General features: G+C 34.9%; 1 protein-coding gene across 2 annotated transcripts in view; it reads left to right on the forward strand.

Moving 5' to 3' along the window:
• LOC149791796 (cyclin-dependent kinase 6-like) overlaps nt 1-13,677 on the forward strand; it is a 34,787-nt gene extending 21,110 nt beyond the window's left edge. The window contains exons 3-8 of one of the 2 annotated variants that reach the window (XM_089970301.1): nt 1,003-1,138; nt 4,233-4,400; nt 6,731-6,840; nt 8,050-8,100; nt 11,138-11,273; nt 13,085-13,677. In XM_089970301.1, the coding sequence (XP_089826427.1) occupies nt 1,003-1,138; nt 4,233-4,400; nt 6,731-6,840; nt 8,050-8,100; nt 11,138-11,273; nt 13,085-13,246 (763 nt within the window). In that variant the 3' untranslated portion in view covers nt 13,247-13,677. The remainder of the gene's footprint in view (nt 1-1,002; nt 1,139-4,232; nt 4,401-6,730; nt 6,841-8,049; nt 8,101-11,137; nt 11,274-13,084) is intronic. The other variant, XM_089970300.1, reaches the window with a different exon arrangement.
• Nucleotides 13,678-14,195: the final 518 nt, after the last annotated feature.

Below are 14,195 nucleotides of genomic sequence, written 5' to 3' on the forward strand. Positions count from 1 at the left end.
TGTTACACTGAATACACATATTAACTTCTGGCGTTGCTTTTGTTTATGTCATTGTCCTCTTTTTACCATTCTTAGGATAGTGGCCTCCTGTGTTTATAGCTAGTGCTGCTATATTATTTTCCTGGTAGTCTCCAATAAGCAATTTTGCCAGATTCGTATTGAAATCAACTAAAGTATGTGCTTTTATCCATCTGTGCTTGCTCCGCTTGACATGATGTTCTGATTCTCTCATTAGTATGAATCCATTGGTGACTGCGATATCAAACAAAAACAAAAACAGGTACAACCATGATATCAACATGGAGTTTTCTGCAACAAGATTTGTGATCTCTAGTTAGTTCTATAGGAAAATAGTGCTTGCAGATCTTTTCATCTCATCTCCAGAAGGATGGATGGCTATACTGAGATGGGGTTTTTGCTAAAAGATGTCTTATGATATCATATGTAGTTGGTACTGCATAAAACTTATGTCTGTCTGCCATGCATACAGCTGCCACACTGGCCATCTTAAAAATCGTTTTATCGCTACTTTTTCTGGACACTTGGGTTTTCTCTATAAGAGGTCTTATAATTAAAAACAATGCCAATCAGCCTGGTCTTTTGAAAGCATGTTAACTAAAGCATAAAAAATTGTTTTGTTACCAGATTTGGAGTTTTTCATCATTATTTGAGATGATTTTAATACTCAGCCAAAAAGAAAAGGATTCTGGATTCCTGGAAACAAATTTTCTGCGAGTAGAGTGTCATCAGTTCAGTGGACTCTTGTACTATCATATTTTTTTAGAAGACTGGAATAGATAAATTTATTCGACCGATGTAATGGAATGTGGTCGAGTACCTGAACATAATTTGACTAAAGGTGAAGTTAGCATTATAAAGATTTCATTGACTGAATAGAACTAAGTCTAATAAGTACATTTCATGTATGTTTAAAGCATCAGATCGTAATAAATGATGCAGTAATGAACATATCCACTTATGATAACATCTTTTTCATTACAGGCTGCTGGATGTAAGAACACACAGCCAAGAAAAATCTGAAATCAGCCTTATTTTGGTGTTTGAATACATCGACCAAGATTTATCCACATACTTGGAAAGGTGCCCTAACCCAGGGCTGGGCCCTGACAAAATCAGGGTAAATCAAATGTATAAGACAAATCATGGCGATCATAAATTGCCCTAACCCAGGATTGGGCCCTGGCAAGGTCAGGGTAAATCAAATTTATTAGACAAATCAAGACTATTATAACATGCTCCAACCCAGGGCTGGGCCCTGACAAAATCAGGGTAAATCAAATGTATAAGACAAATCATGGCGATCATAAATTGCCCTAACCCAGGGCTTGGCCCTGACAAGGTCAGGGTAAATCAGATTGAGTTTATACACGACTTACAAACTGGGGCTGAGCAAACGTTACACCTGTTCATGGTAAATCAGATGTAATAGACAAATCATGGCTATCACAAAGTGCCCTAACCCAGGACTGGGCCATGGCAAGGTCAGAGTAAATCAAATGTATTAGACAAATCAAGGCTATTATAATGTGCCCTAACCCAGGGCTGGGCCTTCACAAGGTCAGCGTAAATAAAATTTATTTAGATACATCATGGCTATCATAAAGTGTCATAACCTAGGGCTGGGCCCTGAACAGGTGAGGGTAAATAAAATGTATTAGACAAATCATGGCTATAATAAAGTGTCATAACCCAGGGCTGGGCCCTGATAAGGTCAGGTAAATAAAATGTATTGGACAAATAATGGTACATATCTGTATCATAGAAATCACTTCACTATCATCTTATTTTTCCATCATTAATGGCAAAAATGTTAAAATTGTATCTTTCAAAACCTTCTGGACATCAGGCCAGTAACTGTTCAAACAAATAGCTGAATCCTTCATAGAAGTTTCAGTACTGTGGCAAGGGCGATATGCAGATTATACATTGCTAAAAAGACTTTGAATTCAAATGAGGTACAATGTTTGGCAGCTCTGAGAATTACTCTTTTTCTGGGCAGCTAGACATGCAGCAAATGTTAAGGTCGTCAGTTTGTGTAAATTAAAGACACGTCTGAAATGACAGTCATTACATCATAATGTCTTCAGTAGAACTCAACTTTTTAGCTCTCTTTAATTTAGCTCTGTGAACTCTGGAACGGATTGGTCATAAATGATTTGATCATGTCTTCTCTATTTTATTAAATAATCCAAAGAAAAATGTTTGTACAAATTTATTCATCACAATAACAACATGCTAAGAGATAATGAAAAAATCACTGAGAGGTGTATGAGATCTTGGGCAATTTTTTGTGATTTACAACCTGACATCAATAAAAACTGTACAAGACAGGACACAACATCAAAATTTTTGATCAGTTTTATGTCTCCAAAAACTAGTATTGCAGACAAACTTTGTGGGTTAATTTATCTTGAAAGTTTATATTTTGTGAATCTTGTAATGAACAAGTGAGACATATGGTTCTGCTTTGTGTTGGGTCATCATGATTTGGTCATGTCTGTTCTTCCTTCTGTTCACCTTCTCCCCCAAGGACCACTCTGGTGGCCTAAGAGGTTAGAGCATCAAATTTGGATGCAGGATGTTGTGGGTTTCAACCCCTGCCTTAGTCATACCAAAGACTTATCAAAATGGACAAGCAGTTGCCTCGCTTGGCACTCAGTATTAAGGGGCTTGTTTATTTTTAGGATGACTAAGGAAAAAGAATTAACATTCAACAAATTAAATTTGGTTGGTTACCGATCACTGCCATCTCACCTCTGTCTGTGTGGGTTTAAGTCTTGGGCTTGGCCAATGTGTGTCTGTGAGAAAGCTTGCCTGTAGCGTAAGTCGGTCAGTAGTTCTTTCTGGGGTTTTACCCAGGTTCTTCCACCACCATTTATACTGTGCTAAAAAAATGGTGTTAAACTCTATGACAACAATAACAACATTGTTAAGTGTAATACTTGAAGGTTAACAGGTCAGAGGTTTGTAGGACCTTCATTTGCATGCAAAATGTTACAGTGGCATGTAATAAAGTACACTGATAAATTAATAAGGTTAACATTTTTTAAAGAAGTAAAAACAAACAAATACACATTCATGCTTGAATTCTACATCAAAGTGACACTAAAATGTAGAATATAATAAAAATAGAGAGGACAGAGTAACATAGACAATAGTTAAAAGCATGTCAAATCTTTAAAGAACTTCTCTGGATAATCAAATTTTTAACACTGTAAGGGGAGATAACTTAGGCCAATATTTGTATTAATGTTGTTGAGTTGTAATGATGACAAAAGAAATTCTAGATTTTTTAAAATCTCTTCAGTAATCTCCTATAACAGAAATCAAAATGTAATTTTGATGCAATATTTTGGTGGATGGTGATACACAATCCGTGATTTCAATAAATTGAAAGAGATGAGTGAAATTAATTTTTTTTTTCATTCTCAGAAATCTATCTCATGGATCTTTTTCATATGTGACTATACATGTTTTAAATCTTGTACTAATTAAGAATGTTGAAAATGTATATTTTCTCATTCTTTACTCCAGAAACCTATAAAATCATTTTAAAAAAATTAAAGGTAATTTTACATTTTTTCTAGTGATGTAAATAATATTTATTCCATTTCATTTACAGAGTTAATTATCTGAAGATAATGTTGGTTTAAAAGAATTTTATTGAAAATGAAAGAATCAAATTGAGTTTAAGTATTATTAAAATAAATTTAAATTATTTTAAATTATTACTTCTCAATGGTGATGTTATTAGAATCAGGAAAAGGTAATATGTTTGAGTTATCTCCCCTACAAGTCTTTACATGTGTAGAACTATAAAACTGCATAAAATTGTTTTATATTAAATGTTGATTTTCAGCTCTACATGTCATAGAACAGAAATTCTTATGGTATGGTCTATTATCCAGCATCTGACCATCCTTTTAGCAAAGGATTGTTATTGCAGCTTCTCCTAAAATGGAGAATAGCCATGGAACTTTACATATATTCATCCAATGATTTACCTAGTCCTAAATGAATATTGCATAAAGTCTATTGAATGGAAACCATGAATACATCTTTATTGCACAATGTCCATTGTATGGGAACCATGAATATATCGTCATTGCACAAAGTCCATTCAGTGGGTTCCATGCTGGTACCTTTATTACATAAATGGTAGCTTTATAATGAGGGACTATTTTACTGTATCTATTTCTTGCTATTTTCAGGACCTTATGTTGCAGCTCCTAAATGGGGTGGATTTTCTGCACTCAAACCGAATTGTCCATCGTGATCTCAAGCCACAAAATATTCTTGTCACAAGTCAAGGTAGACTGAAGCTAGCGGATTTTGGTCTCGCCAGAGTTTATGGCTTTCAGATGGCATTAACACAAGTTGTGAGTATTTAAAATCGTATGATTTTCAGTGAGTATTTCAAATTGTATGATTTTCCAGCTCACCTTAAAATTTGGATTAATGTGACATGGTTAAGTGATAAGTAAATTATTAGTCTACAGTAAGCATCTCCTTGTTTCATAAAATAATAATAACAATAAATTTGTTATATGAGGGTATCATATTTATCACTAGCTAATAATCAATATGAAATTCAAATGAAATTTAATACATAATTAATTAAAGAAAGACAGTAAAGTGCCTGTTATATAAACTTATTGAGATTCAGTGATTTTATAAAATGGCCATTCTTAAAATTAATTGATTTTAATCAATTAAGGATTTACATTTTTGGGTACGATTCCAAATAAGCAAATGATATTGATAACTGGCATTAATGCTCATAATTATCCTAAAACAAAATCTGGAATCCTCCCTTCCAGAAATACGGTAATTTTAACATAAAAATCTTTGTATTGGTATATTTGTATTCAGATATTTTGGTGTTACTAATTATATTGTTTTTTGTTTTAATATCATTTATATTTAATTGCATTGCATTTATAAATAAATACAATTTTACTCAAATTTCAAATTTATAATGGATTGACATAATTTTTTGGGTTGAAATGACAGGGATGCATTATGAAATTCATCTGTGTGTTGGAAAGATGGGGATGCATTATGGAATTTATCTTCAAATTCTTCTTGCTGTTTTCTGATACAATATAAACTACATGAATGTTTAAATAAAATTATTGGCATGCTTAAGAGATGCACAACATTTCTAGAATGGTTGGTGTAGTTGATTCATAGGTTTGGTTAGTTTTTGTTGGTCAGTCAGTGTAAAATATCTGGCTTAAGTTCAAAACATGGTCTGGTGTTATGGATTTTTAGGCCAGTCCTGGTATTATGGGTTTTAGGCCAGACTTGGTATTATGATTTTTAGGCCAGGCCTGGTATTATGGTTTTCAGGCCAGGCCTGGTAGTATGGTTTTTGGGCCTGGCCTGGTATTATGGTTTTTAGGCCAGGCCTGGTGTAATGGTTTTTAGACCATATCCGATATTCTGGACTCTTTTTGAGCAAGAAACATGAACTCAAACTCAAAGTGCAAAACTTTTGTTTTATTCATAACTTTATTTAAAATGAAGCTAGAATTACGAAACTTTGATTTTTTGGAACATGGTGCAATAACATGACTAAAAGTAGACAGTCTTAATATCATCTCTAATTTGGGTTCTGAGTCTGAACTTATGTTTCCTGCTCAAACAAAGTTTTAAATACTGGGCATGGTGTGCTTAAAATGGAGGTGCCAGTTATGACTAGTCTTACCATTTTTTAAATATATGGCCTTTGTATGCTTAACATGGATGTACCAGTTAGGACTGGTTTAAGTGTGTTATTTTGTGAACAAATTCTTAATATTTAATTTTCCTAAATAGTGACTTGTGTGAGCAAAGAGCCATTTCCTTAGAATAGTTATTTTTTATGTCGTACCATGAATGTGGCAGGGCATACAGTTTTATCATTGTCCATACTTGCATAATAAGGGGGCTCTCACCAGTTATTATGTACTTTTGAGAGAGTGACATATGCAAGATGAAGTTTTTTGCATTTAAAACATGCACATTGGAGAGAATGTTGGCATACCTCTGCTACATTAATGTAATGTGGATGATATTTCTTTGGATATTGTACTTTTGGAAATTGTACATGATCTAAGCACACTGCTAACTAAAATGACTGCTCCCTTGTGTTAAAAAATCAGCCTGAATTAGTCTAAAGTACACTTTCCATAGCAGCTGTTAAAATAGGGAAAATGAATTTTGCCAGACTAGACAATTCCAGCTTCTGAAAGTGCAATTAATGAATTACCAGATATATATAATATGTAAAAAAAAGTTATCGGCTCTTTTTTATACAATTTACCTCTGAAGTTCAGGAAGTGAAAATGGACAAGTGGAGCTAGCACTTTTTTCAAAGGTGCACATCTGGAGTAAGGCCAAGCTGTATACTCTATAACCATATTACACCCATCAATCGTACACCAAAATAAAGGAAATTAAAGGTTCTTTGAATTATGTCTATAAGATATACAAGGTTATTTTTAAATAGCCAGTATAACCAGTGAGGAAGGCCAAGGAAATTCTTTTTCTTTAAAATTCTAACCCTATGCAAAATATGAAACTGTAGAGCACCACCTAATACACCTGTCTGTCTGTCTGTCATGCTTTAGTTAAGGTTTTGCATATAGGTCAGTTTTTAAACGTGGTGGGGCATTAGTGTTAAAGTGTCCTTGCACTTAGCCATCATGTCCTGTATTTGGTTCAGGTGGTCACCTTGTGGTATAGAGCCCCTGAGGTCATCCTACAGGCCCAGTATGCCACCCCAGTGGATATGTGGAGCTGTGGGTGTATATTTGCTGAACTCTACAACAGAAGGTAAGTCAATGTGTGGCCTGATGGTAGGTATTATGGACTTAGGATCAGAATGTTTTGAGTTTAAGTTTTTCTGGTATTGTGCACTTGAGTTTAGTGATTGACTACAGTGTTGATTGCATTATGACATTTTTTTTATCTGCTTGGATACAACATTTGATAAACTCTTCTGTTTATTCTTTGACTTGGCAGTCAAGATGTGGTTGCATTTCAGCCTGATTTCTAGTGTTTGTGTAACAGTAAACATATGCAAGCATCACAGTGAACTGGGTTAGTATGTGATTGATTGGTACCAATTCACCTAGAATGGCATTAGTGTGTGATTGATTGGTACCACATCATTTTAAATGGAGTTAGTGTGATTGACAGGTACATCACTTTGATTGGTGTTAGTGTGTGATCTAATGGTACCATATCACTTAGAACTGTTTTAGTGTGTGAATGGGATTAGTGTCTAATGGACTGGTACCACATAGCTTTTGAATATGGTAAGTGTATAATTGACTGGTTTACCATACAGGCTGAGTCATGCATTACTAAAATGAAATTAGACATGACCTATATCATGAGTGCAGCTGATTGACTTCTCATGATAACTTTATTATTTTCTTTAGCATAATTGCTGTTGCAATAACAAAAATTATTTTTTAAATATTTATGATGACGATATTTCAGCCATGTCATTTTATATCGGATGTCTTTCAGGGATCTTAATGCCATAATAGTATTTGGTAAAATGTGCCATATTAATGTCACCATAACATAATGAAATAAGAATCATTATTTGTTTAGTTTTCAAGTGCATTAGCAATGAACTCCATGAAAAACAGTAAAACCAATTACAGTAGTAGTATTTTGCAACACTCTGAAAATAGATATCCATGATAAGTTTGATACCACTCAGAATAAATGCTTTCATTGTATCATATCTCTCAGTTGCCTGCATTTCAAACAAGAAGTAAAAGAAGGCAACAGTTCTTTATCCTTCCCATGCTTTTTCTCCCCCAATGATTAAAACCCCATATATATCAAATTAAAAAGTTGTGCCTACCTGTTAGCTCTGAGTGTTGTAGAAAACTAATCTTTCTATCTTCCCATTCTGGAGAGCAGGGGAAGCAACTCATTCTAGAAATAGACTGAAGACCAGAATTTATTTTGTTCATATCAACTGTTGTGATTAAATAAAATATGATTTTATTTTTGTATTTTCAGACCACTTTTCTGTGGACAGTCTGATATTGACCAGCTAATAAAGATATTTGAGTAAGTAAGGGTAAGGTTACTAGTTGAGTAGTTTTTATCTGCAATTTGGCTGTAATGTGTGTTTTTTTGGATAAATTTAGAACTGACTGAAATCCATAGTTGTTTGACATGCATGAATTAGTTTTTTTCAGACATTGTTAGTAATCTAGGTTAAGAGATACATAACTCTCCAGCTCATTTATTCACTTGGAGTTTTAAGATTAATTCTCATGGAATCTTAAGATTTCTCAATTACTTAAGTCTGGTGATTTCTAAAATTTGTAAATTGTCAACCAAAATGACAGAAAATTAATGAATGTAAATACATTTGCATCAATTTTAAGTTGTTTATGCCAATAGAGATGGAACTTCATCTCCAACTGATCATAGTAAGATAGGATTTCTGCCTCAGTATCAAAACAGCATGCTTGGTTATTAATGAAAATTTTTGATTGAATCTGTTTGTGGAATTCAAAGAGATTTTGTGAACTTCAGTAAGAAATATTATAAAGAAACCTTAAGATAAGGTGGGATATGTAATAGTCTCAATGACAACGTTTTTGTCAAACTAATATGGTATGGTTTTTAAAGACAGCTGCCTTTTTATGCCCTGTTGTAAATATTCATACATATTTCACTGACCACTCCAGTGGCCTAGTGGTTAGAGCATCTGCCCCAAATGTGGGAGGTCACGGATTTGAACAGAGTCATACCAAAGACTTAAAAAATGGTACAAACAGCTGCATTGCTAGGTGCTCAGCATTAAAAGGTTAGTGTTTGGACTGGTCGGCCTGGTGTCAGGATAGTATGACTGGATGGGATATGATGCTAGATGTCTGCAGCATGATGCCCCAGTGCTAGACATCACTATAAATTGTCACATTGCAATCACACACATAATATTTCACGAACACTTTAGAACTGGTTTTCCTGGTTTCAGGATAATGTGACTGGGTGGGACATGATGCTTCATGTCTGTGGCCTGATGCCCCAATGCTAGACATTGCTATAAACTGCAGCACTGCATGTATCATAGCAATATGATTGAAAATTTGTTATAGCTATGTTAAAAATCCAAATCACACAGACACTTTCATTTTCTAGTTGTTTTGATTAAAGCAGCTATGTCTCCTGTTTGTATATGTAAATTATTTAAACCTGCATACTGTGTATATACTCACTGATAAGTCAAGTTCAACTGCAAACTGCAAAGATCCTGAGCTGCCATATTATATTGCACCTTGAGATCAGGGTCAATTCTGTTTGTTCTTCTGTTGTTTCCTAATAAACTACACAAACCCAGATCTGCTAGCACATTCTGTGTGTTGCATTTGTGGTAAAAGAATACAAATAATTATACACACAGTGGTCATGGGAATGTGGGATAGGTCTCTTGCATGATTTATGATATGGATAATGGTAGTTGGAGCTTTGGCTGTTGCAAGGAATAGCGATCTGTACTGAAAACTGAAAGGGTATGGGTTTGAATCATAGCACAAGATAAAGATTGTGTCAGCCACTGTGTTGTTGACTCCAGATGCCTTGGCACTAAAAGACCTAACTGTGTTGTTGACTTCAGTTGCCTTGGCACTAAAAGAGTGAACTGTGTTGTTGACTCCAGTTGCCTTGGAACTAAAAGACCTGTGTTGTTGACTCCAGTTGCCTTGGCACTAAAAGACCTAACTGTGTTGTTGACTCCAGTTGCCTTGGCACTAAAAGACCTAACTGTTGTTGACTCCAGTTGTCTTGGCACTAAAAGACCTGTGTTGTTGACTCCAGTTGCTTTGGCAGTAAAAGACCTGAGTTGTTGACTCCATTTGCCTTGGCACTAAAAGACCTAATTGTGTTGTTGACTCCAGTTGCCTTGGCACTAAAAGACCTAATTGTGTTGTTGACTCCAGTTGCTTTGGCAGTAAAAGACCTGTTTTGTTGTGCTTTAGAGCACCAAACCAAAGAAAATAAAAAAGGACACATTCATTTTGGAATCAGATACAGTTTGCCAGGGTGTGAGAGGTTGGTTTGATCCTAAGGGTCAAGGCCTTTTTCTGAGTGCAGGAAAAGTTGACATGTAGCAAAGTTTACATGATCATTATTTTCACATGGTTAATTGTTCAGTACATAAATACTCAGCAGGAAGAAAAATGTACTAATGCAGTGTGTGCATTTCTGTTGTTTGAGTAGAGCTGACATTACATGATCATGAGTCAGACCATGTTAAACTGACTTGATCATGTAATAACTAGAATTACAGTAATTTGATGTTTGAGTACAGCTGAATTCACGATAATCTGGAGTTGAAATCACAATAATTCGATCTTTGTGTATAGCTGATATCACATGATTATGTGTCAAACCAGCTTAAACTGAGGTGATAATTTAAGTAACTAGGATCACAATAATTTTGGTTTGAGTACAGCTGAAGTCATAATAATCAGATGTTTCAGGACTGCTGAAATCACAATAATTTGATGTCAGAGTACAGCTGAAGTCACCTTAATTTGATATATGAGTACAGCTGATTTCATAATCTGATGTTTGAGTACAGCTGAAGTCACAATAATTTGATATCTGAATACAGCTGAAGTCATAATCTGATGTTTGAGTACAGCTGAAGTCACAATAATTTGATATCTGAATACAGCTGAAGTCATAATATGTTTGAGTACAGCTTAAATCACAATTTAATGTCTGAGTACAGCTGAAGTCACAGTAATTTGATATCTTAGTTCAGTTGAAGTCACACTAATTTGATATCTGAGTACAGCTGACGTCATAATAATCTGATGTTTGAGTACAGCTGAAATCACAATAATTTGGAGTTCATAAATCAAAGCATTGTTGATTTTACTCTTTTGTTTCAGTAGATTTGGGTTAACTTGGCAAATGGCTATTCATTTCAAAATTAAAAAATTAAAAGATCTTTCTTCTTTTGCCTGTTTAAATTTAGACTTTTTTCTTCATTTTTATAACTTAACTAAGGTTTAAGGTTTTTGTCCATATCCGTAATTCCAAGGAAATTGAGATACAGTTGTACAGAACCCTTCTTTGATTATTTCAGAATGCTTGGAAGACCACCGGAAGTAGATTGGCCAGAAAATGTCTCCTTGCCATGGAGTTCGTTTAAAGCATATCCATCACAGCAACTTACAAAATACATTCCAGAGATAGATCCAATAGCCAAGGACTTGCTTGAGGTGATTCATCCTGTTTTATCTTGATTTGTATTCCCCACTTTGACAGTTTTCATATACTTGATATGGGTGATCAGTTCTGCTCATCACATTTGATCTTGATTTTTATTCCACACTTACACAGTTGCCATCGATTTGCTGTTGGTGATCAATTCTGCTCATCCAGTTTTATCTTTATTTTTATGTCACACCATGACCTTAGCTAAGGACTTAATGAAGGTGAGTAATGCTCTGTTCATCCCATTTTATCATGATTCCCTACTCTGACAGTTTTGGTCCAGTAACCATGGGTGTCATGGAGGTGATAAATACTCTATTTTCTCTTCGAATACGTTACCCAATCATGATATCTTAGGAGAACTACCACTACCTTGGAAATCCAGCCCTCCAAGATATTACTTTTAGCTTAAGGAAGCTAAAAGTTGCCTGCCATCCTATTTGGTGGTCGGGCAGAATGATCTCCCCCAAGATATAAGACTTTGACAGCACAGTGTAAGAATATCCCAGTTATTACTTCCGCTTGTGCCAAGAAGCATGCTCTCATCACTAGAGATGTTGCAAAAGCCAGAAGCTATGTGGAAGATATAACACTATAAGTTTGAGGAGTTTTTCACTTCTAAGGAAAGTATACTCCATCTATATTTCCAACTTTTTTCTCTCGTTCCATCATGACTAAAGGTTTTATCTTTACCAGATGCCTTTTATCTTGATTTCTATTCCCCCACTCGGACAGTTGCCATGGATTTGCTAAGGGTGATTATTACTCTGTTCATCATATTTTATTTCATGTTGTATTTCCCATGCATTTAGTGTTATCCCTGTCTGTTTATCCATCCATCGTTCACACATTAGCTAAAGTTTGGTAGTTAAGTCACTTTCAACCTCTATGGTGGGGCATTGGTATTCCATGAACACACTTCTAGTTTTCTGTGACAGGTAACACAAGGATCACTGTTACAAGCTTTACAATTAAAAATCAAAGTCGCACACACACACACACCATCTGGATTTCAGATTATCTGCCCATCACACCTTTGTTTTGTGTTTTGTAATTAGGTTAGTTAATTGGGCATTGTTGGCCACAGCATCATGCAACTTTGTGTGTTTTGTCAGTACAACATTAGCTTGACCAAATTAGGTCTGTGTGTACTATATTTGATGCCTCAGTGACTTCATTACTCTAGTGTGATCATTCTATCAGGCATTGTTTGTGTTTGGAAGTATTTTGATACATACAAAATCAAACTAAAAGTTTGAGTTCATTATATATATACACACACATACACACAGACACATATAACAGAATGTTTGACTCATAGCTGGTATAGGTAGGTTGAGGTTGACTGACAGTAGGTGGAGCTTGAATGACAGTTGGTGATAGGCAGGTGGAGCTTGACTTATGGTAGGTGGAGCTTGACTGACAGCTGGTATAGGTTGACGGAGATTGACTGACAGCTGGTGATAGGTAGGTAGAACTTGACTGAGATATGGTAATAAGTAGCTGGAGTTTGACAGATAGTGGTAAGTATGTGGAGCTTGAGGATTACTCAAATCCTTTATTAAATTTAAAGCAATCATTTTTCTCCTTAGTTAATTGTTTGTTTTAAATGCACTTCATCAAAAGTAAACCCTGTGAACACACCTCCAATTTTGCATTCAGATTGTTGTTAATATGAATTATATTTCAGCCATTTCATGTCCAGTTAGGTTGCAGTTAGTTATCATTAGCTTTTCAATGAAATTTGAGTCAAAATTCCATTTTTCATCACCATTCCTGATTTATTTGTAAGATTAATCTGACATTTGTCTTTCAGAAGTTATTGAAATTCAATCCCCACCAACGAATTAGTGCCAAAAATGCATTGAATCACCAATACTTTCGTGATGAAATAGATGATATACGAACCTCTAGTCCCTCGTCTGTTTTGGAGAGTAATTCTAGTGATGGAAGATCGGATACACCTGTCAGCAAATGAACAGAATCTCAGTGTGACCGGGAATAATTGTGATAAAGAAGAATCATGGGAACTGAGTCAAGTTCCAGATGTTGAAAGCAATTACAGTTGTAATCTTGTCTGCTGTTCTGCCATTTTCACAAAACTTTCTCATGCCTGAGATATTCCGATGTGATTTCCAGGAATGGCGAAATTTGTTGATTTGAGGAATAAAACTGACAACCCTGTTGACCAGTGACATAAAGTTTATACAGTAGGGTGAACATATTGTATACACTTGCTTATGTGTCCAGCTGCAAACTGCACAGACCGAGATCTGCCCTCACATAATGCACTAGCAGATCTGGGTCTGTGCAGTTTGTTAGGAGTAATCAGTAGAACAAGACAGAACCTAATCCGCAGGTGCATTATGATACAACAGATCATGGGTTATTGGAATTTGACATGACTTATAAGCGTATGTATATATATATATATATATATATATATATATATATATATATATATATGGTGAGTGTTTGTAAGGTTGAGATGGTTTTGAAAGGTTTGAATAATAAGGAAAACTACAGCAAACATCACACTGCCATTTATGATACAATTTATTTTTGCCAGAGAACTACCTTTGTCTTTAAATTTGAGTTTGCATATTTGTCTCGCATGCATAGCATAGAGTATACATTGATATAGCTTTTTTGAGGGCTTCGGAACATTTGTCTTTGATGTCACAGTCCGTGTTAATGCTGATATTTTTATGGGAACAAGAGAAACAGGTCTCAATTAACTACTTTTCACATTGGCTGTCTGTATTATGTGTTCAGATTGTGCACAGTAAGTGGATGTGAACCAAAGTATTCTATAATATTCAATTTTGTTGAAAAGATCTGATTTTGTATAGCTTTTATTAGCAGATAGTGAAAGATAGATATGCTAAAAATTTCTGTTATATGGATCCATCAGGACAGTAAATTTG

The sequence above is a fragment of the Sinohyriopsis cumingii genome, chromosome 9 (genome assembly GCF_028554795.1).
Source record: "Sinohyriopsis cumingii isolate HCF-2022 chromosome 9, ASM2855479v2, whole genome shotgun sequence".
NCBI lineage: Eukaryota > Metazoa > Mollusca > Bivalvia > Unionida > Unionidae > Sinohyriopsis > Sinohyriopsis cumingii.